The 23,841-nt window shown below is 45.6% G+C and overlaps 1 protein-coding gene across 5 annotated transcripts in view; it reads left to right on the top strand.

Moving 5' to 3' along the window:
• The window catches only part of DPP6 (dipeptidyl peptidase like 6), a 949,260-nt gene that overhangs the window by 642,626 nt on the left and 282,793 nt on the right, over window positions 1-23,841 (top strand). For all 5 annotated transcript variants that reach the window (XM_086685604.1, XM_086685609.1, XM_086685602.1 and 2 more), the window contains exon 4: window positions 21,414-21,508. In XM_086685604.1, the coding sequence (XP_086541730.1) occupies window positions 21,414-21,508 (95 nt within the window). The remainder of the gene's footprint in view (window positions 1-21,413; window positions 21,509-23,841) is intronic.

Raw genomic sequence — 23,841 nt, 5'->3', positions numbered from 1 at the left:
CAGGGTGGCTCAGTCTGTTAAGCGTCCAACTCTCTATTTCGGCTCAGGTCATGATGCCAACGTCATGGGTTTGAGCCCCGCGCCGGGCTCTGCGCTGACAGAGCAGACCTTGCTTGAGATGCTCTCTCTCCCTCTCTCTCTGCCCCACCCCAGCTCACGCGGTGTCGTGTCTCTCAAAAATAAATAAATAAACCTTCAAAAATTATTTTGAAAAATAGGTTAACTGCCCCAGACTTCCCTCTTGGAAGCAAAGAGTTGAGTTTCGGTTTGTTTTTTTCTTTTTTCTGGCTTTCTAATGAGCTCAATTAACATTTTATTGGTGCGATGTGGGACGGATGTTGAAACAAAAAAAGATTTCAGGTGATGGAATTCTTACCCTGTTTCCCTTCCTGGGGAGGAGAAGTACCAGCTGACACAGGCCGGGAGCTCTAGGAGTGAACAAGGACTTGGGGACTTCCCGCCAGCGCTGATCATCCCGGGCCCACGGGGATCCGGGAGACGGGAGGAATTTCATACAACGCTAAGCCCTGAGCTGATTCCAGCGCAAACTCTCCGTGGTACCTGGGCCTGGCTTAGGCACCACACCCACGTAGCCCTGTGTAGGGACAGTTTCCTCCCTGTCTATACCCCGCATCCATCCAGGAGCAAGTGACCGGCCTTGGGCACATGCCTCCCAGCAGTGACCCAGAAAGCGTGCTGGAGAGAGGTGGCATGTGGATGAAATGAATAGTTACCTGAATCCACAGCTCTTCCTTAGATGGGCGTAATTTCTTTCCTGCTGAGTTTTCTTTCTTCCTTTTTTTTTCTAACGATTTCCAAAGTCATAAACTTGGGTCTGAATGAAGGTAGGCAGAGGTCAGTTGCACAGGTACACGCTTTTTCAGACCCTCTCTCTTTTACCCGTACTCTACATCACACCTGTTTTTTATGTCCCAAGAATTCCGTTTTTGCAATTATTGTAAAATATGTGTAATATAACCTGTACCATTTTAGCCATTTTTAAGTACAGCACAGTAAGATCAGGCACATTCACATTGTTGTGTAACCACCTCCACCATCATTCTCCAGAACTTTCGCACTTGCCAAACTGTATCTCTGTCCCCATGAAACACTAACTCCGCGTGCCCCCCACCCCACACTCTGGCACCGTCCCACCTTCTGTCTCTATGAGTCTGACTACTCCAGGGACCTCATGTAATTGGAACCATACGATATTTTCCCTTTTGTGTCGGGTTTATTTCACTTACCGTAACGTCCTCAAGGTCCACCCGTGTTGTTGCCTGTGCCAAAATGTCCTTCCGTTTGGGGCAGCTGGGTGCTCAGTCCGTTGAACGTCCAACTTCAGCTCAGGTCATGATCTCGCTGTTCGTGGGTTCAAGCCCCACATTGGGCTCTGTGCTGTCAGCACGGAGCCAGCTTCAGATTTTCTGTCTCTCTCTCTCTGCCCCTCCCCAGCTCACGTGCTCGCTCTCTCTCTCTCTCTCTCTCTCTCTCTCAAAAACAAATACACATCTTAAAAAATGTCCTTCTTTTTACAAGCTGGGTAATATTTCACCATACGTGTGCGTGTGTGTGACATTTTGTGGATCTGTTCATCTTTCCATGGAAACTTGGGTTGCTTCCATTTGTTGGCTGTGTGGCAGCAAACATAAGTGAACAGATATGTTTGAGGCCCTGTTGTCACTCTCCTGGGTCCACGCCCAGAAGAGGAAGTGCAAAATCATGTGGTAATTCAGCATGTCATATTTTGAGGAATCGTCATATGTGTCTCAGGAGCCCTTAAGACGTCCAGAAATGACTCCAAACAACGGATGACCCAAGGAGACAATGTTGTTTCCGTGCCACTTGGCAACACTGCCCAGGAAGTTAAGCCCAAAGGAAAGAAATCGGTTGATGTCCAACGAACAGATCACACAGTTTTCTCCAGTTCAAATCAGCGTGGCTTCTGGTTGTCTTTTGCTACATTGTGCACAAGTGGCTGCAGAAACGGTCCTGTGTAAAGTCTTTTTAGAAGGGCCCGATGTAAAATTTACTTCCCGGGACCCTGGCTGGCCCCTGGAGAGGTTGGCCACCACCTCCTGGAAGGCTGCCTGATTGGAGAAGGAGGTCTGTTCTGTTTCCTCGCGGGACAGTTCCCCGGCTTGTCCTTCTTTCCGTGTTCTGCTGCCATAATCACCAGGAAATGATGAGCAGGGCGATGTGGCAGCCGGGGAGTCGGGCTTTACTCCATAAATAGGCAGTTATTCTTTCTGTGCTCGAGTTTCTTTATGGAGGAAGGAAGCAAGTTGAGCACAGGAAGCCCGCGAGCGCCACCAGCGTCTTCCAGCACCCCGGCCCCGCGGAGCCGAGCTCCCCACCCCGTCCACACCGTCGTCACCTCCCAGCGACGTGACCGGGTTCGGTCTGTGGCGCTCACCGGGCCTGCTGGCTGTTCCGTTTTCTCCTCTGTCTGGCTCGGGCCTGCTGATACTCCAGTGAACTTGGGACGGAGCCTTAGGAGCTTTTTGTCTGTTTTTCCACCTCTGTCGTGGCACCTGTTTTGTTTAATTTTACTCCATAAGACCACTGTATACTGTGGTTTCTTATAAAGCGGTTTTCCTGCTCTCCCCGACAGCCAAGACCTACTTCGTCCACACCCGCACGAAGTGCTGGCTGGTCCTCCCGTCAGACGGGAACATGGGAACATTCCAGGGTGTGTGGAACCGGGAGAGCGGACGTGAGAGTGGGCCTCTCACCCTGGGAAGGCGCGGGGGGCATTGTGTGCTGCTGCAAGGAGAAAATGAGTCGGAGCTGAGACTCAGAGAGGTGTTGGCGGTCTCCTAGGAGATGCGAGCCACACACACGGGTCCAGGGAAACGTGACTTGCGGGCATTGCTGCCTGAATGGCAGAGGCCGGGGCCGAGTCTTGGAGGAAGGAATAACAGCCTGGCACCTCCCTGGGGGAGAAGCCTTGTGGGATCACTTGTGAAGATCCCGGACTTTGATTCGGCACAGGGAGCAATGATCCAGACCCGGACATTGTGAGAAACGTAAGGTACACAAAATACAAAACTAAAAACGAAACGGAATGCTGATTCACACATCGTGTAAGTGGATCACAGCATACAGGAGAAACAGAAGCAGAAATCGGATTGTCAACCCTGCAAAACGTGCTCTTCTGTCTGGACAGTCCCTGGTGACATTGCTGACAGGACACGGGTCTCCAGTGCCCCTTTGGTGTCGCTTATGTTAGCACTTCGGTGTTTTGGATGTGACCGTATGTCTTTGGCTGTCCCACAGCACCAAAGCATCCCAGCTGATTGTTTAGTTTCACTCACACCCCAGTTTCTTCTCTATCACTATTTTAAAAAAAAATTTAACGTTTAATTTTGAGAGAGAGACAGACAGGGTGTGAGTGGGGGAGGGGCTGAGAGAGAGGGAGACGCAGAACCCGAAGCAGGCTCCAGGCTCCGAGCTGTCAGCACAGAGCCCGACACAGGGCTCGAACTCACAAACCGTGAGATCATGACCTGAGCTGAAGTCAGACGTCTTACCAGCTGAGCCGCCCAGGCACCCCATCGTGATTTTAATTTCTTTCCTTTTGATATTTATTATGTGTTGGCTGGATGAAAACACATCAAAACATTAGATAATGTGGTCTTTCCCCTCAAGGGAGGATGATGCATGAGGAAGGCATCATGGAAGGGAAAACATGAGCCATGGGCTGGTAGAGTAAGTGTTGAGTTTGGACCAAGGTGATCTCATTTGCCTTAGCCCCTCCCACAGTGCCAAATGAGTGGGAGGCACCCCCACAGCCAACAGCTCACTGGTGACCTCCGTGAGAATAATGGTGTGGGTCCATTAAGGGAGAGGGGACTCAATCATATCCCAATCCTAACATACACTGTAGAGTGCTTCCTTGAGTCTGCAGGGAGGCGTGTCCAACACCCCACTGGGGGAGGGCTGAGCACAAGGTAAGAGATTTCCCAACTCCAGTGGCGTCTCGCAAAGAAGCTGCCTTGAAAGTGGTGGATGAATTGAATAAGCAAACACACGACCGGGTTCGGAAGGTTAGTCAGTTGTTCATGAAATCAGCTACTTTCGCCCTAGTCAGGTAGGTGGGTTCATGCTCACCTGAGAGTTGCTAACGTTGATCGGTCGCCATGATTCTATTCTAGAGAACGAATAATGTAGAACGATGTTGTTTGGGGAGGAAATAGTATTTGGCAACTCCATAGTGTTGAGAGGAGGGAAGAAAGCCCGTTCAGGCGAACCTCGCCGGTCCCGATCACCGTAGCGTTCCTGTTTCACATACGACAGTGCACATGTGGACATCACAGCCGCTGCAGGGACTCAAAGCAAAAGCACACAAACAAAACCAGGGAGAGGAAAGCAATAGAACTTAGGCATTTAAAAAAATCCATTCCCTAATAGAGTAAACACATCTTCCACCGCAAGTTACGATTTTCAACATCATTTACCTTGTACTTCCGCTGTTGAGGAAGGCGGCTTTAATAAATGAGACACAGTGATGACCTTTATCAGCACTACCGATAGCTATAAATTGAGCTGAACATCCCCATCAGCTAAGAAGACAGAACTCATTACTGACCAAAGATTGCTGTGTAGCCTTTGACGGAGACGGGTACCATTAAAACCAATGCTGCTTCACTTGTGTCGACAATGTCTTACCATGGGAGACCTGAAACACCACGCATTGATTTTTGTGGGTGACTACAGTAGCATAACCAAAGGATGAGCTGAGCCTTATTGTATATTAAATAGCAGTGCCATGCAACGTGTTCTTTTTTGAAAGAGTTGATCTGTTGCTTCTTACATTACGATCTTTACCAATGGCACACGTGGAACAGAATTGTCGGACTTATAGTCCTGACAATTCAAGTTGAGCCATTCTCTTGTTTCAGATATATATCCGTGAAATTAAGTCAAGATTTTTAATTTTAATGTTTATTTATTTTGAGACGGTGGGGGGGGGGAGGGGGCAGAGAGAGGGGGAGACGCAGATTCCAAAGCAGGCTCTAGGCTCCGAGCTGTCAGCACAGAGCCCGACGTAGGGCTCTCTAACTCATGAACTGTGGGATCATGACCGGAGCCGAAGCCAGATGCTCAGCCGACTGAGCCATCCAGGTGCCCCAAGATTTTTAATTTTAAAACTAAATACAGTAAATACAGAAATTTGTTTCTACCAACACTAGCCTTATTTATTAGTAACAATACTTGCTGAATTTGGGAATAGACCGGGGTTGAGATATTCAGGTTATATCACTTGCCCTGATTATTAAGGCATCCCTGTGTACTTTCAAGTGTTCTGGTTAGATGATAAGCTACACAGTTACTCTAGAAATATATGAAATGGAAGGACTATAGCAATCCTTAGTCTTCAGGTTACAGTTTTATCAGATTCCACATGTAAAGCATTCCTTTTAAGTCCTGTGACTTTCCATAAAATGGCTTCCATTACCCAGATGATGGTTGTTTCCTTCGAAAAGTATCTGTAGTGCTTACTACTCAGGATTACTCGATATTGAACCGGACGCTGTTCTAATGTCACAGAAGCAAGGTATCCTTCACATCCCTATTGCTGTCAGAATGGAATATTGAGGTAGAGAAAAGTCAAATAACTTAAGTCCACGTAGTAGGAAAGGTGGGAAATTTTTAGTACTTCAGATTAAAGATCTACCGTAAGAGATGGGCCCTCACTTCACCATGGGATAAGAGCAAGGACCTCCTTGCCTGTAATCGCTGCATCCGTGCGGCCAGCATGTGACTGGTGCCGCACCTGCTCTGGGAACACAGTCAGCACCCAGGTTGCCACGGCTTTCACATTGATCGGTTCTGGCTGGCTGATTGGCTGGGCTTTCTCGTCTCATCCCAGCAGAGCTCTGGGGTCAGAGCCGGAGTCAGAAGACAGAGGTGGGTTTATAATAACGACGCCATCATGTAGACTTCTGAGGCCCCTTGCCTGGAGGAGCAGCCTGGGCGGATGGGAGTGCCATGCTGAGCTGTTCCCCTTGGCGAGGACAGTCCCCAGAGCCGTCACAGGAGGCTTCACGTCCTGCCCGAGCAGGCGACCCAGACAGCCACACTCCTTGGGGAGAGATCTGCCTTTGACCTCTCACATTTGTTACACGTGCTGGACCTTCTCTGAAAGCAACAGCCCACCGGTGTCTACCATATGAGGGGGCGCTTGGAGGCCTGACAGAAATGAGCTCCTCTGAAGGAGCGAAGGACTCCTTCATAGGGCACCTGCCTGCTTTTCCTAGGAGAGTGAGAGTACCTCTGTTCCTCCACCCCAACGAGTAGAATCGCTTCCTGTAATGGTTTTCTCCGTACAGTACCTATACTCCATCTGCTGCTTGCATTTTGGATTATTTTGTTTGCTGTTAAGTCAGAAAGATGAGAGCTGGGTTTACTCGTGCTTTTCGCAGACCGCACCCAAAATTCTGGAATAGGGCTCATGACATCTCTTTCCTTCACAAATAAAATCGTAGGTGCATGTTTGGTAGAAAGCCACACGGACTCTCCTTGGCGGAGAGCTGAATGCTCCCGTCCTTCTCTTCCCACTTGTGCCTGGGCTCAGTGGCCCTGCCCAGTTGCCCTTTTGGAAAAAATGAGGTGGTTTATTATGGAGAATGAAAGACTGAGTGATAAAGTAACCTGACTTAGCAGAACGCAGCAACGGGATTAAACCTGGTTCTCTGGACTCCAAATCCAGAGTAAAAGCATGATTGTATCTCTTATTAGACTCATCTCTGAGCAAGAGAAAAATGAAAATCATACTGGTTTACACAAGACAGAAAGGTTGTCAGTACACCTAGAAGTCAGGAGGGAGGATCTCTACTCTAATTTGCTTTTGTAGTTCATCCGCAAGGTTACCTAAGGGTCCAAGATGGCTGCTCTAGCTCCAGCCATCAGAAAGCATCCCTGCTAGCAGGGGTGAAAAAGGAGAGGAGGACGGCATGCTCTAGCCCGTACGGACACAGCTTTGTAAGTTTCACGGCCCACTCCGGGCATGTCCCATCTGTGGCAGAGCCCGAAACAGAAGCCAGGTTCCCAGGCTCCTAGACCACGCTTTTCCCAACGATCTGTAGACTACCGCTGGCACTTTTCCTCAGAGTTTTTCTGAAGGAACGTTCCTGTCAAGGTTCCGTGTCTCGACCCATTCATTAGTCATTATCAGCAAGTGATTTTTCTCTTGGAAGCACAGCTAAGGTAAGGCGGTCATTTCAGCGAGCCCTCTAGGTACTTCTGTTTGCTAATTTGTCCCATAATAATCATTAGAGGGAACAATATTGACATAACACCTGAGTTTACTTTCCGCGGTAGTCTGCTGCCTTAATGTAATGCCAGCAGACGGTAAGCTTATTCAATACCTTCTGTCTTCTATGTTTGTACCGGAAAACAGCAAAGTCTTAGAACCCCTGTTGATGAAGTATGTACGTGATTGAACACTGACCCAGCTGTTAGCATTTTGATTAAAACCATAGCCCACGTGGGGCGCCCGGGTGGCTTAGTCGGTTGGGCATCCGGCTTCGGCGCAGGTCATGATCTTGCTGTCTGTGAGTTCGAGCCCTGTGTCAGGCTCTGTGCTGACACCTCGGAGCTTGGAGCCTGTTTCAGATTCTGTGTCTCTCTCTCTCTCTCTCTCTCTCTCTCTCTCTCTCTCTGCCCCTCCCCGGCTCACAGTCTGTCTCTCTCTCAAAAATAAAATAAAAACATAAAAAAAATTTTTAAAAAACCCATAGCCTGCAGAACCACGTGCTATGGCTTTTCTGAGCTATTCTTTTACTAAAGGCTATGGCATTGGAACGACATAAGTAGCATCATTCACTGACCACTGCATTTCAGAATCTGCTAATCGTTCAGGACTTTTGACAAATAACTCATGGTGATAAAATTTGGTGGCCTCAGAAAACAGCATGTGTAATCTTCCAAGTTGCTTCATTTCTGGACAAACTCGTAACCAAAATCACTTTTTACACAGTTTAGTGATTGTTTTCATATCCCGTCCGTGAAATTTTGTCCATATCTTTCTTGCACATGCTGAACTTTACTTGAAGAAGAATTTTTTCTTTTTTTCTTTTTTTTTTTTAAATTTTTTTTTTCAACGTTTATTTATTTTTGGGACAGAGAGAGACAGAGCATGAACGGGGGAGGAGCAGAGAGAGAGGGAGACACAGAATCGGAAACAGGCTCCAGGCTCTGAGCCATCAGCCCAGAGCCTGATGCGGGGCTCGAACTCACGGACCGCGAGATCGTGACCTGGCTGAAGTCGGACGCTTAACCGACTGCGCCACCCAGGCGCCCCAAGAATTTTTTTCTTAACGTTTATTTATTTTTGAGACAGAGAGAGACAGAGCATGAACGGGGGAGGGTCAGAGAGAGGGAGACACAGAATCTGAAACAGACTCCAGGTTCTGAGCTGTCAGCACAGAGCCCGACGCGGGGCTCAAACTCACGGACCGCGAGATCATGACCTTAGCCGAAGTCGGCCGCTTAACCGACTGAGCCACCCAGGTGCCCCGAAGAAGAATTTTTTAAAGGTAGAAATCATGAGGCTCGTGGTTTTATGTTAATGTAAAATAGACATGTGTCCAAGATTTTATTTGTCTCAGGAATTAAGGAGAGAAGTGGCAAGGTATAAAGAGAAAAGTTAAAGGCAGACACACATGTAGGCAATCAGAAATGCTGGGATGAGTTTGTGGAAAAGTTGTGGCTTTTTCTGGGGAGGTGGGGTGGGACAGAGGGACCCACTGCCTGTCCACCAGGCAGAATTTATTTGCATCTCTCTGGCTAGAACCCTTCTCGTTGCTATCAGCTTTCTACAGCGCACAGTCATAAAATAGCTCAAAGACAGTGATAGGAGTAGACATCTAAAGAGGCGAACAGCCCAGGAGGAGTTACATACACAATGCCTAATATTCACCGAAAGGATACTCCATGGTCTTTTTTGTCCATTTCAGAGTTTTTTAAGATTTTTTTTGACACTTTCGATAACACTTGTGATTGATTTGCTTTAAGAGAAGTTTACTAAGTAATAGAAACATTATATATATATATTTTTTAATGTTTATTTATTTTTGAGAGAGAGAGATAGAGCACAAAGAGGGGAGGGGCAGAGAGAGAGAGGGAAACACAGAATCTGAAGCTGGCTTTAGGCTCTGAGCTATCAGCACAGAGCCCGATGTGGGGCTTGAACTCATGAACCGTGAGATCATGACCTGAGCCGAAGTTGGACACTTAACTCCCCTAGGAGCCCCTAGAACCATCATACTATAATCATTTCAAAACCCTTCAAGAAGGGGCATCAAGGTGGCTCAGTTGGTAAAGCATCCAACTCTTGGTTTTGACTCAGGTCATGATCTCATGGTTCCTGAGTTCGAGCCCCACGTTAGTCTCTGCCCTGACAGCATGGAGACTGCTTGGGATTCTCTCTCCCTCTCTCCCTCCCTCTCTCTCGCTCTCGCTCTCTCTCTCTCTCTCTCTCTCTCTCATTGATCTCCCCCAGCTCTCTCTCACTCTCTCTCAAAAATAACTAAACTTACAAAAAGCTCATCAAGGAGTCTTGTATTTTTATAAAACAAATCATAAATATCCTTAAATACGTGTAATTAGCACGGGACTGCTTAGCTAATCTTCCCTTGTTCTGTACCCACTAAACCCTTTTCTTATAAAGCCTTACCTGTATATTTTCCTTTATGATAGATTCAGGTGAAAACAAGATAAATTGCAAAAAAAAAAAAAAGTGCTAATTGTATAGATAAATTGTTTTTTCCCTTAGCCACATAAGCTAGCATTGTCAATGTTAAACACAGAAAGAAGTGCTTTGTTGATTTTTGAGCGGGGCTTCAGTATAATACGCTGTTTAAAAGTCTAAACATGACTCTGTTGAAGCACATAAAAATTGGCCCCCATCCGAAGAGTGGAAATTTAAAAGGTTTTAAAAGCTCTCTGGGCTGTCCGTTAATCAAAGATAAAATTGGGCATTCACAGATCTTACGAGCCAAACTAGTGGATTTCAAATCCCCTAAACATCATCCTTGCATTGTAGCTACTTTCCAAGTCATTTCCAGGCTGAGATCAATATTTGTTTGACAGTACTTGTCTGTGTAGTTACCCACATTGTGAAAGCGGATATTGTGGTGTCACTGTCTCAGAATTTGAAGCCCACAGAATTTAATAGTCCACCTCCTTCCATCTTTCCACCCGTTTCATTCCCAGACAACCCAGCTCACAATTTCTGTGAGATAAGCTAGAAAGAGAAAAACAACAACCGAGTACAGCAAAAGCTTGGATTTGTAAGTCGTTCTGCGAATGTTCCGCAAGATGAACAGACATTTCTAATAAATTTTAACTTGATAAACGAGCGATGTCTCGCCATATGAGTCGTACCTGACGCTGGACGTTACGTGATCACAACCGAGCCAACGGTTCTTGAAATTGGCTTCCATATACAAGTGCTTTGGATTACAAGCATGTTTCCGGAATGAATTATGTTCACAAGCCAAGCTTTCGCTATATAGAACTTTCATGTTTTAACTTTTTTGGAATTCTTTGGCTCTTTTGGGCCAAAACGCACACATTAGCTTCCACCATGCTGCAGAACCTGTGAGGTTCTGCGAAGGAAACCACCAGAGCGTCCCCGCCTCAACACGTGTTGTGTAAAGGGCTACACACCTTCCGTCCTGGATTCTCCCTGCTTCCTGCTCTCCCTGGGATTTTCTGCCTGAAAGCCTCTCCATCCACTGAAACGTGGACCACTGTTCTTAGGTCCACCCCACTTGACTGTATGTTCCTAGAAATTAGGGGCTATGTCGTTTTATCTTCTGCTTCCTTTTTATGAAAAACTTTAAGCTTACAGAAAAGTGGAAAAGATAGCACAGCAAACACCCATATAAGCACCACTTAATCTTAGCACTTTCGCCTTTTTGTGTCTTCCCTCAATTTTTCTTGCTGAAAATATTTAAATGTGTCATTTTCTTTCATCGCTGAAGACTAAACCTACATCTCCAGAAGTATACCCTCTTTGTATCTACAACCTCATTCTCGGCGAAAAACATGGCTGTAGTTTTCTAATACCATTGAATTCCTAGGCCATATTCAAATTTCCTCCTTCATTCTCAAAATATATTCTATGTCTTTTTTTCTCTCTGCTCAGATCACATTAAGGATCATAATTATGCTTGATTATGTCTCTTAAGTTTCTGCCAATGTAGAACAGCTCCGAGCTATTTCCCTATATTAGGCCAGTTGTGTTATAGAATCTTCCACATCCTGGATTTAGTCTGTTCCCTCACGGAATGATTTAACACGTTTGTCTCCAGCATCTGGTTGTCCCACTGGTAAAACAGGACTCAGAGGCAGATTCATGGGTGAAGCTGGGGCCTCCAACTTCCTCCACTATAAACAGGCATTTTCCGGGGTGCCTGAGTGGCTCAGTGAGTTAAGCATTCGACTGTTTTTTTTCTTAGTTTTTAATGTTTATTTATTTGGGGGGGGGAGGGGCAGAGAGAGAGGGACAGAGGACCTAATGCAGGCTCTGCACTGTCAGCACAGAGCCCGACGTGGGGCTCGAACTCACGAACTGTGAGATCAGAACTTGAGCGGAAGTTGGACGCCCAACTGACCGAGCCACCCCGGTGCCCCAAGCGTCTGACACTTGATTTCATCTCAGGTTATGATCTCACAGTTCATGACAGAAAGCCCTGCATCAGGCTCTGCCCTGACAGTGCAGAGCCTGCTTGGGATTCTCTCCCTCCCTCTCTCTCTGCCCCTCCCCTGCTCACGCACACATTCTCACTCTCTCAAAATAAATAAATAAAAAGTATGCGTTTTTCCATCGAGACTGGCGTGTGTTCTCTGAGGTCGTATTTTGGCACCAGGAAAATACCCCATCAGCTTTCTCGGAATGAGTTTAGCACGCATGGACGGTCCTTACCTGAATCGGGTGTTTCAGCAGCGGCTGCAAATGGTGATTTCCTAAGTTCGTCATCCCTCACACATTCACCAGCTGGCAGGCTTCTGAAAGGAAGGCCTCCCCCTCACAGGCGGGCTATATGTTGTCGCCCTGAACTGCTGGAAAAGGAGGATGAATCCTTGATTATTCATTTTTTCCCTCCAAATTTGTATTTATTAAATTCCAGCTAGCTAACATCCAGTGCAATATTGGTTTCAGGAGTAGAATTCAGTGACTCATCACTTACATACAACACCCAGTGCTCATCCCAACAAGTGCCTTCCTTAATGCCCATCCCCCGTCTAGCCCATCCCCCACCCACCTCCCCTCTGCTAACCAGCAGTGTGTTCTCTAGAGTTAAGAGTCTGTTTCCTGATTTGTCTCTCTCTTTTTCCCCCTATGTTCATTTGCTTTGCTTATTAGATTCCACACATGAGTGAAATCATATGGTATTTGTCTTTCTCTCACTGACTTATTTTGCTTAGCATTATACTCCCTAGCTCCATCCATGTTGTCGCAAGTGGCAAGATTTCATTCCTTTTGATCACCAGGTAATATTCCATTGTGTATAAATACCACATCTTCTTTATTCATCTGTTGATGGATATTTGGGCTCTTTCCATAGTTTGGCTATCGTGGATACATCAGGGTCCATGTATCCCTTCAAATCAGTATCTTTGTATCCTTTGGGTAAATACCTAGTAGTGCAATTGCTGGGTCGTAGGGTAGTTCTATTTTTAACTTTTTGAGGCACCTCCACACTGTTTTCCAGAGTGGCTGCACCAGTTTGCATTCCCACCGACACTGCACATCCTCGCCAACACTTGGTTCTTGTGTTCTTGATTTTAGCCGTTCTGAGATGTGTAAGATATCTCATTGTAGTTTTGATTTGTATTTCCCTGATGATGAGTGATGTTGAGCATTTTTTCATGTTTCTGTTGGTCATTTGGATGCTGGCTTTGACATCTTCTGCCCATTTTTTAACTGGATTATTTGGTTTTTGGGTGTTGAGTTTTATAAGTTCTTTATGTATTTTGGACATTAATCCTTTATAAGATATGTCACTTGCAAATATCTTCTCCCGTTCTGTAGGTTGCCTTTTAGTTTTATTGTTTCCTTTGCTGTGCAGATGCTTTTTATTTTGATGAGGTCCCAATAGTTAATTTTTGCTTTTGTTTCCCTTGCCTCAGGAGACCTATCCAGTAAGAAATTGATAACGGCCAATATCACAGAAGTTACTGACTGTGGTCTCCTGTATGATTTTAATTCTTTCCTTGCTCACATTTAGGTTTTTCATCCATGTTGAGTTTATTTTTGTGTGTGGTGTAAGAAAGTGGTCCAGGTTCATTCTGCATGTTACCGTCGAGTTTTCCCAGCAGCATTTGTTAAAGAGACTGTCTTTTTTCCATTGGATATTCTTTTCTGCTTTGTCAAAGATTGACCATATAGCTGTGGGTTCATTTCTGGGTTTTCTATTCTGTTTCCATTGATCTGAGTGTCTGTTTTTGTGCCAGTACCACACTATCTTGACGATGACAGCTTTGTAATACAGCTTGAAGTCCGGGATTGTGACGCCTCCTGCTTTGGTTTTCTTTTTCAAGATTGCTTTGTCTGTTCGGAGTCTTTGCAGTTCTATGCAAATTTTAGGATTGTTTGTTCTGGCTCTGTGAAAAATACTGATGGTATTTTGATAGGGATTGCATTAAATGTGTAGATTCCTTTGGGTATTATAGACATTTTTAATTACCAGTTTCAGAGTCAAGACTTGATGTCATAGTTCCCTCCAACTGTGGAAAACGAGTTGTTTTTCTCTTTTGGGAGTTCCATTATGGATTCCTGAACTGTTTTATACATTTGATGTGTCTGAATCAATTAGGGTATTGTTCTTGTGATGTTCAGATTTTACCAGCTTCGGACCTGAGAGCCCTCCCACTGGTTGTCTAGTGACACAAGAGTGTTGTGTAACAAACAGCAACATACCCTCGGTGACATGCAGAGTAAGCATTTATCTTTCACGCAGCTGGTTGTCGGCAGCCGGTGGTTGCTTCTCCGCTGGCTGATTTGCTTCCAGGGCTGGACAACCAGCTGGCTGCCAGCGGATCTGGACTGGCGTCTTCTCAGGTGCCGGGCAGCTCAGCTGTGCTCCACATCTGTTTCTGCCCTGGGGCCAAAAGACGGGGCCACACATGTTTGTTTCACGGCTATGGCAGAAGCCAGGAGGGGCGAGTCAAACTATACGAGGGAGGGGCGCCTGGGTGGCGCAGTCGGTTGAGCGTCCGACTTCAGCCAGGTCACGATCTCGCGGTCCGTGAGTTCGAGCCCCGCGTCGGGCTCTGGGCTGATGGCTCAGAGCCTGGAGCCTGTTTCCGATTCTGTGTCTCCCTCTCTCTCTGCCCCTCCCCCGTTCATGCTCTGTCTCTCTCTGTCCCAAAAAAAAAAAAAAAAAAAAACTATACAAGGGCTTCTCGGGTGCCTGCTTGTTCACAGTCCAGTGACCAGTTTAGGTCATGCATCCGAGCCCACATTCAAGAGGAAGAGCCTGGCGAAGCCAGACACAAAGGCCGTGGGCAGGAGGGAGGGAAGCATTAGGGCCATTTTGCCGTCTACCGTGGTCTTATGGTCCGTGTCCCCGTCGGTCACCGAACACTTCCTTGCTGGCTGGCCGCTGAGATATTCCAGGTTCATACTGTATGTTCTGTGCCTCAGATCGAGAAATGCCCAGGTCTTTAGAGATCCCTTGTGCTTTTTACTGAGAATGGTAGCTTGGGATCCTTCTTAGAGTACGATGCTGTGGTTAATGTGGAACTTAACAATAGCCAACACACGATAATTATCATCTGATTGGCAATGTTAATTGTAATTGTCCTTAAGTCAGGGAACATGGCAGATTCATGGTGCATACTGATTCTGTTTAGTGAGAAATGGTATTATTTCTAGACCACAGCGTGGATGCTAGGGATTACAGATCAGTTTTTATATCTTATGGCCATCACCTGGATGTTGACTTTCTTAAGAAACATGCTATATGCTATGTGTTATCAGCATACGTGAATACAAGTAATTTGTATCCGAGAAGAAAATAAAATAAGCAATAAGTAGGATAGAACGCTGTTTCTATTAGCAGCTATTTACAATTAAAAGAAGATAATTAAAGAAAAACCAGATCTGCTTCATTTACGTGCACTGTTTGTTTCTCAAAGTCTATTTCTCTGAAGCAACTCTTTGTGATATTTATATAATCAATTGTCAGTCAATTTATATAATCAAGACCAGCCAGGGGCACCTGGTGGCTCAGTCAGTTAAGCGTTTGACTTCAGCTCAGGTCACGATCTCGTGGTTTGTGAGTTAGAGGCCCGCGTCAGACTGTGTGCTGACAGCTCAGAGCCTAGAGCCTGCTTCGGACTCTGTGTCTCCCTCTCTCTCTCTGCCCTGCCCCCCACTCATGTTCACTCGCTCTCTCTCTTTCTCTCTCAAAAATATTTAAAAATTAAAAAAAAAGACCAACCAGCAGGTCTAAGTCATCCTTGGCGACGGCAACCACGTATCTCGATGGCTAAGAAATCTCTAGTACCACAAAATGCCATCCATTTAAAATTTCTTCATCATGGGAAAGACCTTTGAAAGGTTTCTAAGAAATACATTACTGTGTCAGGCAAAAATAAGCAACGTACGAAGCCAGCTGATATATGATTCTCAGAGGAAATGACTGGAACGTCATCTTATTTTTGGAAGAGCGAGAAAAACAACGTGTTACAGTGCTATATATTTTTCTATCACAATCGGAGGAAAAGAATAAAATGAAAAGCAATCACCTTCCTTGCGTTGGCTACCGATGTCGTCGCTTTCTTTAATTATGCAGCTTTGGAGAACTGCCGAAGCCACCCAGAACAACTAATGACATATTTTACATGCTGAGTACTTGACATGAACAATACGTCGCACAGGGTGACGCCGTGCGAGACTTTCTCCGGGAGATCTTTTCCTCACAACCTCACCCTCTGTGTTTCTCAGAATCCCCGGTGAGCCTGGCTTTTCAGTGTCGCCGTCCCGTCCTCAGAGTGTCCAAATGCACCTTACACTCCCCTCTGGGGTATCTTACTGCACTGCCGTGACGGGGAGAAAGGAGCTATCTCAGAATCTCACCAAGAGGCACTAAAGGCAGAATTGCGAAGCGGCCCTACCCACCCGTGCTTCCTTTGACCTTGTCGGCCAGGGGCAGCCTCTCACACAGCCGGTCTGCCTACGAAGTCGCAGGCGGGTTGCACATTTGGCGAATCAGACAGACGGGTGATGGTGTGAATTTGGTGAACGCATCACGCGTTTTTAACCCCCGGTTTCCCCTCAGTCATCATGCTAGGTTTTAGAGGTAGAAAGTCCAGAAGGTGCGGCCTTTTCCCCATGCGTCCCGCTCTCTTTGTGGAGGAGACAGAGTTGTCACAGCCAGTGAGGAGCGTAAAGCAGGAGTGGGGTGCGGGGCAGAGCAGAGCGGGGTTAATCCCGCCTGGCAGACGCATGGCAAGCTTTGCAGGGGAGAGGCCTTTGTGGGAAGAGCGGACAGAGGTCCCCCGGAGGGAGTGGGAGAGGGCATTGCAGGCTGGGCTGTGGTCTGAGGCATCACCCAGGCACAGAAGGCACAACATGGTTCAGGACGCTTGATGGGGGGGGGGGGGGGGGGCGGTGACAGCAAATTAAAATGGGAAGAGACACCCAGGCCTGGATGTGAAGGACCTTGAATGTCAGGCTGAGGAGTTGGCCAAAGCAGTCTCTGCCAAAGGACCTAGAAAAAAAAAAAAAAAAAATAGAAGCACGTCCTCGTGTGCACAGAGCATGGAGCGAAGGGAGTGAGCCGTCAGAGGCGTCCAAGGTGAAGGTGGTCATGGGCAGACCCAGGGCAAGGGCACCGCAAGCCACGAGGACCCATGGCTTTGAGCCATTCAAGACGCCCGCAAAGGGGTAGGCGCAGACGAGGGATGGAATATTGAAGACGAGAGACAAAAAGGAGGCAGAGATGATTCCAGATCTTCTCCTGAGACAAGAGTAGCAGCTGACACGCACCCCAGAGCCTGCCCTGATCAGGCGTCATTTTAAGTTCATCTTGAGTCTCCCATACATGATGTCTCTGAATCTTCACATGCACGATATCGGGTGTATACTATTATTTCTCCCGTTCTGCAGAACAGACAAGCATATGAAGGATGGAAAATACAGTGAAAAAAATAAACCTTGCAAATCACCAAGAAGGTGAGAAAATTCTAAACTTGCACTCATCTGATAAAATAGTTACAAGATGTATAACTCAAAATCTGGAGGATGAACAGGAGAAAACTAATCGATCCATCATCATACCAGAATGTGTCAATACAATGGGGGGCTTTTTAAGAAAAAGTGAAGCGTGCAAAAAAATGGGCTGAGAATGAGGCAAGTTAATGAATGGTACAACCAGCACGGTTAAATTAAAGACCAAATAGAGAACCCTGCATCTTCCGGTTAGAAAATATCCATTCCGGCAAGAAACCTTCCACAAAAACGAACCCCGCCTCAGGCTATAAACCAGAGTCAACAAATTTCACAGAGGGGATAGTACAAGTTTTTCTAACACATGTAGCAAATTACAAGTCAATAAGAAAAAGACGAAGAAGAGTGTTTTACATACATTTGCAAATTACAAATTCCAAGTAACTCCCAGGTTGAAAAGGAAAGCATGACAGAAACTAAAAATGCACGGAATAGAGCACTAATGAGAGAACTACCCATTAAAACTTGTGGATTCAGATAAAGACACAATTCAGGAAATTTATGGCACCAGTCGTGACTCTATAAGAAGAGTGGAAATGCTGAAATTAATAAGCTAAGTGTCAAACTGGAAAGATAAGAAGGGGAGGGGGTAACGAGACAGGGTGGAACAGAGATTAGTAACACAGAAACCAGCAGAGCCCTGGCGTCTCTGACCCGTGAGCCACACACGCCCAGAAGACAAGCAGAGCAGTTCAGCTGTAGGTAACATACCGGCATTGAGTATAAAAGGCTGCTGCCCAAAGTTGGTGGCCCCTGTGTAGTGAAGAAAATTACCTGGTGTTGCATAGGAAACCACATTTATTAAAGAATATTAACATAGTCCAGAATGTCCAGAAACTGACAACCATCGTGTCTAGCATATAGCACAAAATTACCTTACTTACAAAGAATGCCCCCCCAAAAAAGAGGGGAACATACTTTCAGTATAAAAGAAAATTAACTGAGTCTGACTCCAGAATGAAACAGATTTTGGAACTGATGGGGCAAAAATCCTAAAAGTGTATATATTTCCATGACGCACAAGGAAGTACGTATGTTTTCCGTGAATGAAAATGTCAGCAGGGAAATGAGAAATCCCCGAAGAAAAGTAGAAACAGTAGAAAGAACAACATGGAAAATCCTAAACATAAGAACGCAGATTCTGAAATGTAAAAATTCACTGGGTGGACTTGACAGTCAAATAATCATGACAAAGGAGAGACAAAGCAGCTGTGATGACAGCTCAATAGAAATTATTCGAGGTGAACAGAGGGAAATTTTTTTTTAAAGAACAGAGCATCAGAGAGTGTTAGATAATATCAAGGTCCCCAATATGTGTGCAGCTGGCACTCCAGGAGAGGAGAGGGATAAAACAAATAGAAAAAAATATTCGGCAAATTAAAGGCTGAAGATTTGACAAAGACATACGTTTGCAGACACGAGGCTCAGCAAACACCAAACAGAATGAACACAAAGAAGTCTAATCAAAAATGCATCATAGCTGGGCTGTTAGAAACCACAAGCAAGAAGTCAGTCTTGAAAACAGCGAAAGAAAAATGCATGGAAACAGTGTCGGGGAAAGAACAATTAAGAGCCGCTTCTTGTTAGAAGCCATGGTGACCAGAAGGACGTGGCATGAAATTTCCAAAGGAAAAGGAAAAACCATCAACCTAGAAATCTATATGAAGAGACAATATCCTTCAGAAGTGAAGGAAATCAAAGGCACTCAGGTAAGAGCAAATTCAAGGAACTGGGTGCCGGCGGGTCCGTACAAACACACACCTCGAGGAAGTTCTCAAGAGGCAGGACAATGATGCCTGGTGGAAACTCAGGTCCTGGATCAAGTCTAAAAAGCGTCAGAAAGGCGAGTGATGGGCAAATGCAACAGACTGTTTTTTTCTTTCTTTTTCTTCTTGCTCTCTTTATAAATGAGGTACTGTTATAAACAGTAATTATGACATCTAGTGGAGTATGTAAAGTATCTCGATTCAATACACATGACAATTATAACAGCATGGGGCTGGATGCGGGCTGAAAACTTGATACATTTCTGTATTTCACCAGAGCTGGTACACTATTAACTCATTGTTGAGTGTGGAAAGTTGAGTATGTATTCTAATCCCTAGGATAAGCACAAAAAATTTGCAAAGAAATACAGCTAAGGGGCGCTTGGGTGGCTCAGTCTGTTAAGCATCCGACTTCAGCTCAGGTCATGATCTCACGGTTCGTGAGTTCGAGGCCCGCATCGGGCTCTGTGCTGACAGCTCAGAGCCTGGAGCCCGCTTCGGATTCTGTGTCTCCCTCTCTCTCTCTGCCCCTCCCCCGCTCATGTTCTGTCTCTCTCTGTCTCAAAAATAATAAAAACATTAAATTTTTTTTAAAAAAATACAGCTAAAATAGGGAAATTAAAATTCTGAAAAATATGCAACAGTAAAGTGAAAGCCAGAAATAAGGGGGGGAAACAAGTAGAAACTAATCACACACACACACCCCTACACCCCCCACCCCCACCTCCACACACACACATCCCACACACCCATACACATACACACCCACCCCACACACATACAACGCCCTCACACACACACATACACATAGACACACATTAGACCAAATGCGGCCGTATCAATCATTTCATTAAATATGCATAGAGGACATTCACCAGGTTAGACCATATTACGGACCACAAAAATGTCTTAATGAGTTTTCAAAGACTGAAATCATGTACCGAGTCTTCTTTGATCCAGTGAATTTAAATTAAAAATCTATAAAACATAAAAGGGCCAGAATAACTTTACATACTTGCAAATTAAACAACATGTTTCTGAATAATCATTGGGCCAAGCAGATATTACAGGGAAGATTAGAAATAATTTGAACTGAATAGTAATGTAACTCAGCATATCAAAATTTGTGAGATGTAGCTAACACCATCCACAGAGGGAAATTTTTAGCGTTCATCAGTTTTATTAGAAAGGATGGGGGGCGCCTGGGTGGCTCAGTCGGTTAAGCGGCTGTCTTTGGCTCAGGTCATGATCTCGTGGTCCGTGAGTTCGAGCCCCGCGTCGGGCTCTGTGCTGACAGCTCAGAGCCTGGAGCCTGTTTGATATTCTGTGTCTTCCTCTCTCTCTGACCCTCCCCTGTTCATGCTCTCTCTCTGTCTGAAAAATAAATAAACGTAAAAAAAAAAAAAAAAAAAAAAAAAACGAAAGAAAGGATGGAAAATCAAACTAAAGATCTAAGCTCCCACCTTAACAACCTGGAAAAAGAAGAGAATGAAAACCAAAGCAAGCAGCAGAAAGGAGTGAAAAAGGAAAGAGCGTAAATTTATGAGATAAAGAGTAGAAATGATAATACCGTTTGGATTAATCCAGTCTGCACGGGTGGTCCCGTCAGCAACTGGTTATTGTGTGAAATGCCTTGACCATCAAGCTGGCTCAGTACTCCCACCTTCGCTTGGACAGACAGTATTTCTTCTCCTCGTCACGTGCCCAGCCCTGTACCAGCAACCCGTCCTTCAGAAAACGTGCCCTTTCACTCGCAGTAGAGACACACGTGCCTACAGATACACCTCTGCAATCATCCTGATCGGTGTGTTTTATTACTTTCCTGAGGGAATAATTGAAAGGTTGGTCATGCAAAGGACCACGGTCACTGTCTCTGGGGACAGGATGTGTGGATTCAGGGGTATGCGTGACCAAGAAACTGCCGACTCTTCCAAGTGTAGCAAGGAAGGTTGTGGACTAACTCGAAACAGTCTTGCAGGGTTTGGATGTCTGAGCACGTGTGCATAACACGGTTCACCCAAGCTGTACATAGAGGAAATCACTACCCACAGTGCCAATTACTGTCCATGCTTTTTGGTAGTAAGTTTCTTAATCTGCTCCATGTGTCCACTGTGTGTTGGGCTCAAGGAAGCTCTAGAATGTCCGAAAGACTTCATGGGCGTGGGCACTGGTGTTTTATATGCCAGTGTGTAGCATAGGTGCGAAGATTCGGAGAGAAGCTTCACATGAGGTTATGTTGAGAGCAGCTGTATATACTTTACCAGATTGAAAGGACCCTTTGATGAATCACAGCATTCTATTTTTGTCGGAATAGTTGATTCGTTCTGTGTAAGTGTCGGTCAGAAGCCTGCTGAGCTCCTTAATGTTTCGTTTCTTTTTTATTTCTTCTCTTGCAGATAAAGAATTCATCTACAGAGAACAGAAAGGAAATGTGATACTACAGAATGTTGAAACAAATATTTCTACGGTGTTAATAGAAGGCAAAAAAATTGTAAGTACTCTCTCTAATGACCGGGATAATTTCAGTTTTCCCTCCTGCAAGTCAATAAAGCAGAAAATGACTTTAGGTTTCAACTTTTAGGAGGAGCCTGGCAGAAGCAATAAACTTGTAACACTATAGCCTGAGCAGCTAAAGATAATGTGAAATTGAAACCACACTAATTTAATAAGATGAAAGCAGTTTCTTTCGTGTGCGGGACATTTCTCTGCAGGTGTTGGAAACAAGTGTTGCATATCATATGTAATTGGAAGATCACGTCCTAGGGCTTTAGACATTTACAGAAAAATTGCAGTAATGCACAGAGAATACTTCAGGAGGGCTTGCTCAGTCTCGTTTAAAAAAAACACCTCATCTCCACATGCACAGGGAATATTAATGTAGGCACGCTGACTGCGCTTCGTCTGAACACGTGAAGTGATGTTTAGGCTTCAAAATAAGTACGGAGTGGATGCGAATGCCAGTCAGTGCCTCATAATCTGGGAAAACCCATTTTCCCCGAGATTTAAGTAGCATCGAAATTTGGAGTTCATGTACAGTTGAAAATACTTACTTAAATTTTTTTAATGTTTATCTATTTTTGAGACAGAGGGAGACAGAGCACGAGTGGGGGAGGGGCAGAGGGAGAGGGAGACACAGAATCGGAAACAAGCTCCAGGCTCTGAGCCGTCAGCACAGAGCCAGATGCGGGGCTTGAACCCACAAACCGTGAGATCATGACCTGATGTTACTTTAAATAAACACGGAAGAGGGGCACCTGGGTGGCTCAGTCGGTTGGGCGTCCGACTTCAGCTCAGGTCATGATCTCGCGGTTCGTGGGTTCAAGCCCCACGTGGGGCTCTGTGCTGACAGCTCAGAGCCTGGAGCCTGTTTCATATTCTGTGTCTCCCTCTTTCTGCCCCTTCCCTGCTCGCTCTCTCTCACACACACACGCACATACACAAAATAAACATTATAGAAATTTTTAAACAAACAGAAGAATACAATATCATCTTTACACTTCAATTAGCAACCATCAACATCATCCCTGTGTATTGAAAGGCTAGGAAGTGAGCACTGAACTATGAAAATCATTCATCTTGTTGGGTGGGGAAGACTTTGTATATTATTTTTCATGGTGATGAATTCCATAATTGTTGTTTCGATGCCGTTTTACTCAATAATTTTAATCAGATTTTTAAAAATTCAGTATCACGTTTCAAAGGGATTAGACCTCTCCATCAACGAACACGTGAGCACCGCAGACAGTTCAGAAAGTACTTGGAAGGGAAAACACGTAAATTAAAAGAGTCCTGCTGTTCTGCGTATGTCAAGTTTTCTCACTTTTTATGTCTTCCCCTGTTTTAATTACTTATTTAAATTACTAAGTTAACATTTAAATAAAAAGTCTTTTTGTTTCTTTAATTTATGCTCCCCTTTGATTTTGTATAATCATTAGACTGTAGGATTTGAATTTTTATCTGTCTCTAAAAATTAATGAATTCTGACTCCTCACAGAGAGGGACATGATTACAAGTATTAGGAGACCCTTTCCAGAATCAAGAGCTGTAATGGGTTCATGTGTTGTAGAGGAACTCGGGAATCTGTTGAGATAAGAACTTGAGACCACTTTTTTCCTTTTTCCCTTCATCCAGTATGCTGAGCTTTCACAATTAGCGTTCACTTTACTTTATTCTGTTTCGTTTAATTTCCATCAAGGGCTCCGTGTGTGTGTGTGTGTTCTCACATTTGGAGGAGGAAGAAGCTCACTGCCGGGGCTTCTCCTGCTTGCCCTCTGTGGAGTCCTGCAGGCTGGCTCCCACAGGTGGGCCCCCGCAGGTGCAGGTGCGCCCCAGGTGGGCCCCCGCAGGTGCAGGTGCGCCCCAGGTGGGCCCCCGCAGGTGCAGGTGCACCCCAGGTGGGCTCCTGCAGGTGCAGGTGTGCCCCAGGTGGGAGGGGTCCCAGCCCCTGCCTTGTGGGCCCGTCCCCACTTTTGCTGTCATCCTCCTGGTCTGCATGACACAGCCAGCCAGCAGCCCTGCGGCTGGACAGGAGAGGCTGGCATGGCCAGCGAGCGTTTCCACCCTGAGGCTGGCTGCGCTTCCCACCTCAGTAAAAACCAGGAAGGGGAAATAGCCTTGTTTTTGTCTGCAGTTGAGAAGGCAAAAGCCAGCAGCCCGAACGCCCGCTGAACTGTTTTGTTTGGCCCACAGACTGGTTTTTTGCAAGCTGGAAGTCCAGGTTTCTGTCTTTTCTTGAAATACAGGAATAGCTAAAAGCAGCGAGACATCATTTTCTCAGACAGCAGAATTTGGCGAGCGGAATGGGGTAGCAGCTGTCCGGTCCCC

Source organism: Puma concolor, chromosome A2 (assembly GCF_028749965.1).
Source record: "Puma concolor isolate L17-30 chromosome A2, mPumCon1.1.hap2, whole genome shotgun sequence".
In the NCBI taxonomy this organism is placed as follows: domain Eukaryota; kingdom Metazoa; phylum Chordata; class Mammalia; order Carnivora; family Felidae; genus Puma; species Puma concolor.
This window is presented reverse-complemented; position numbering and strand designations above follow the sequence as displayed.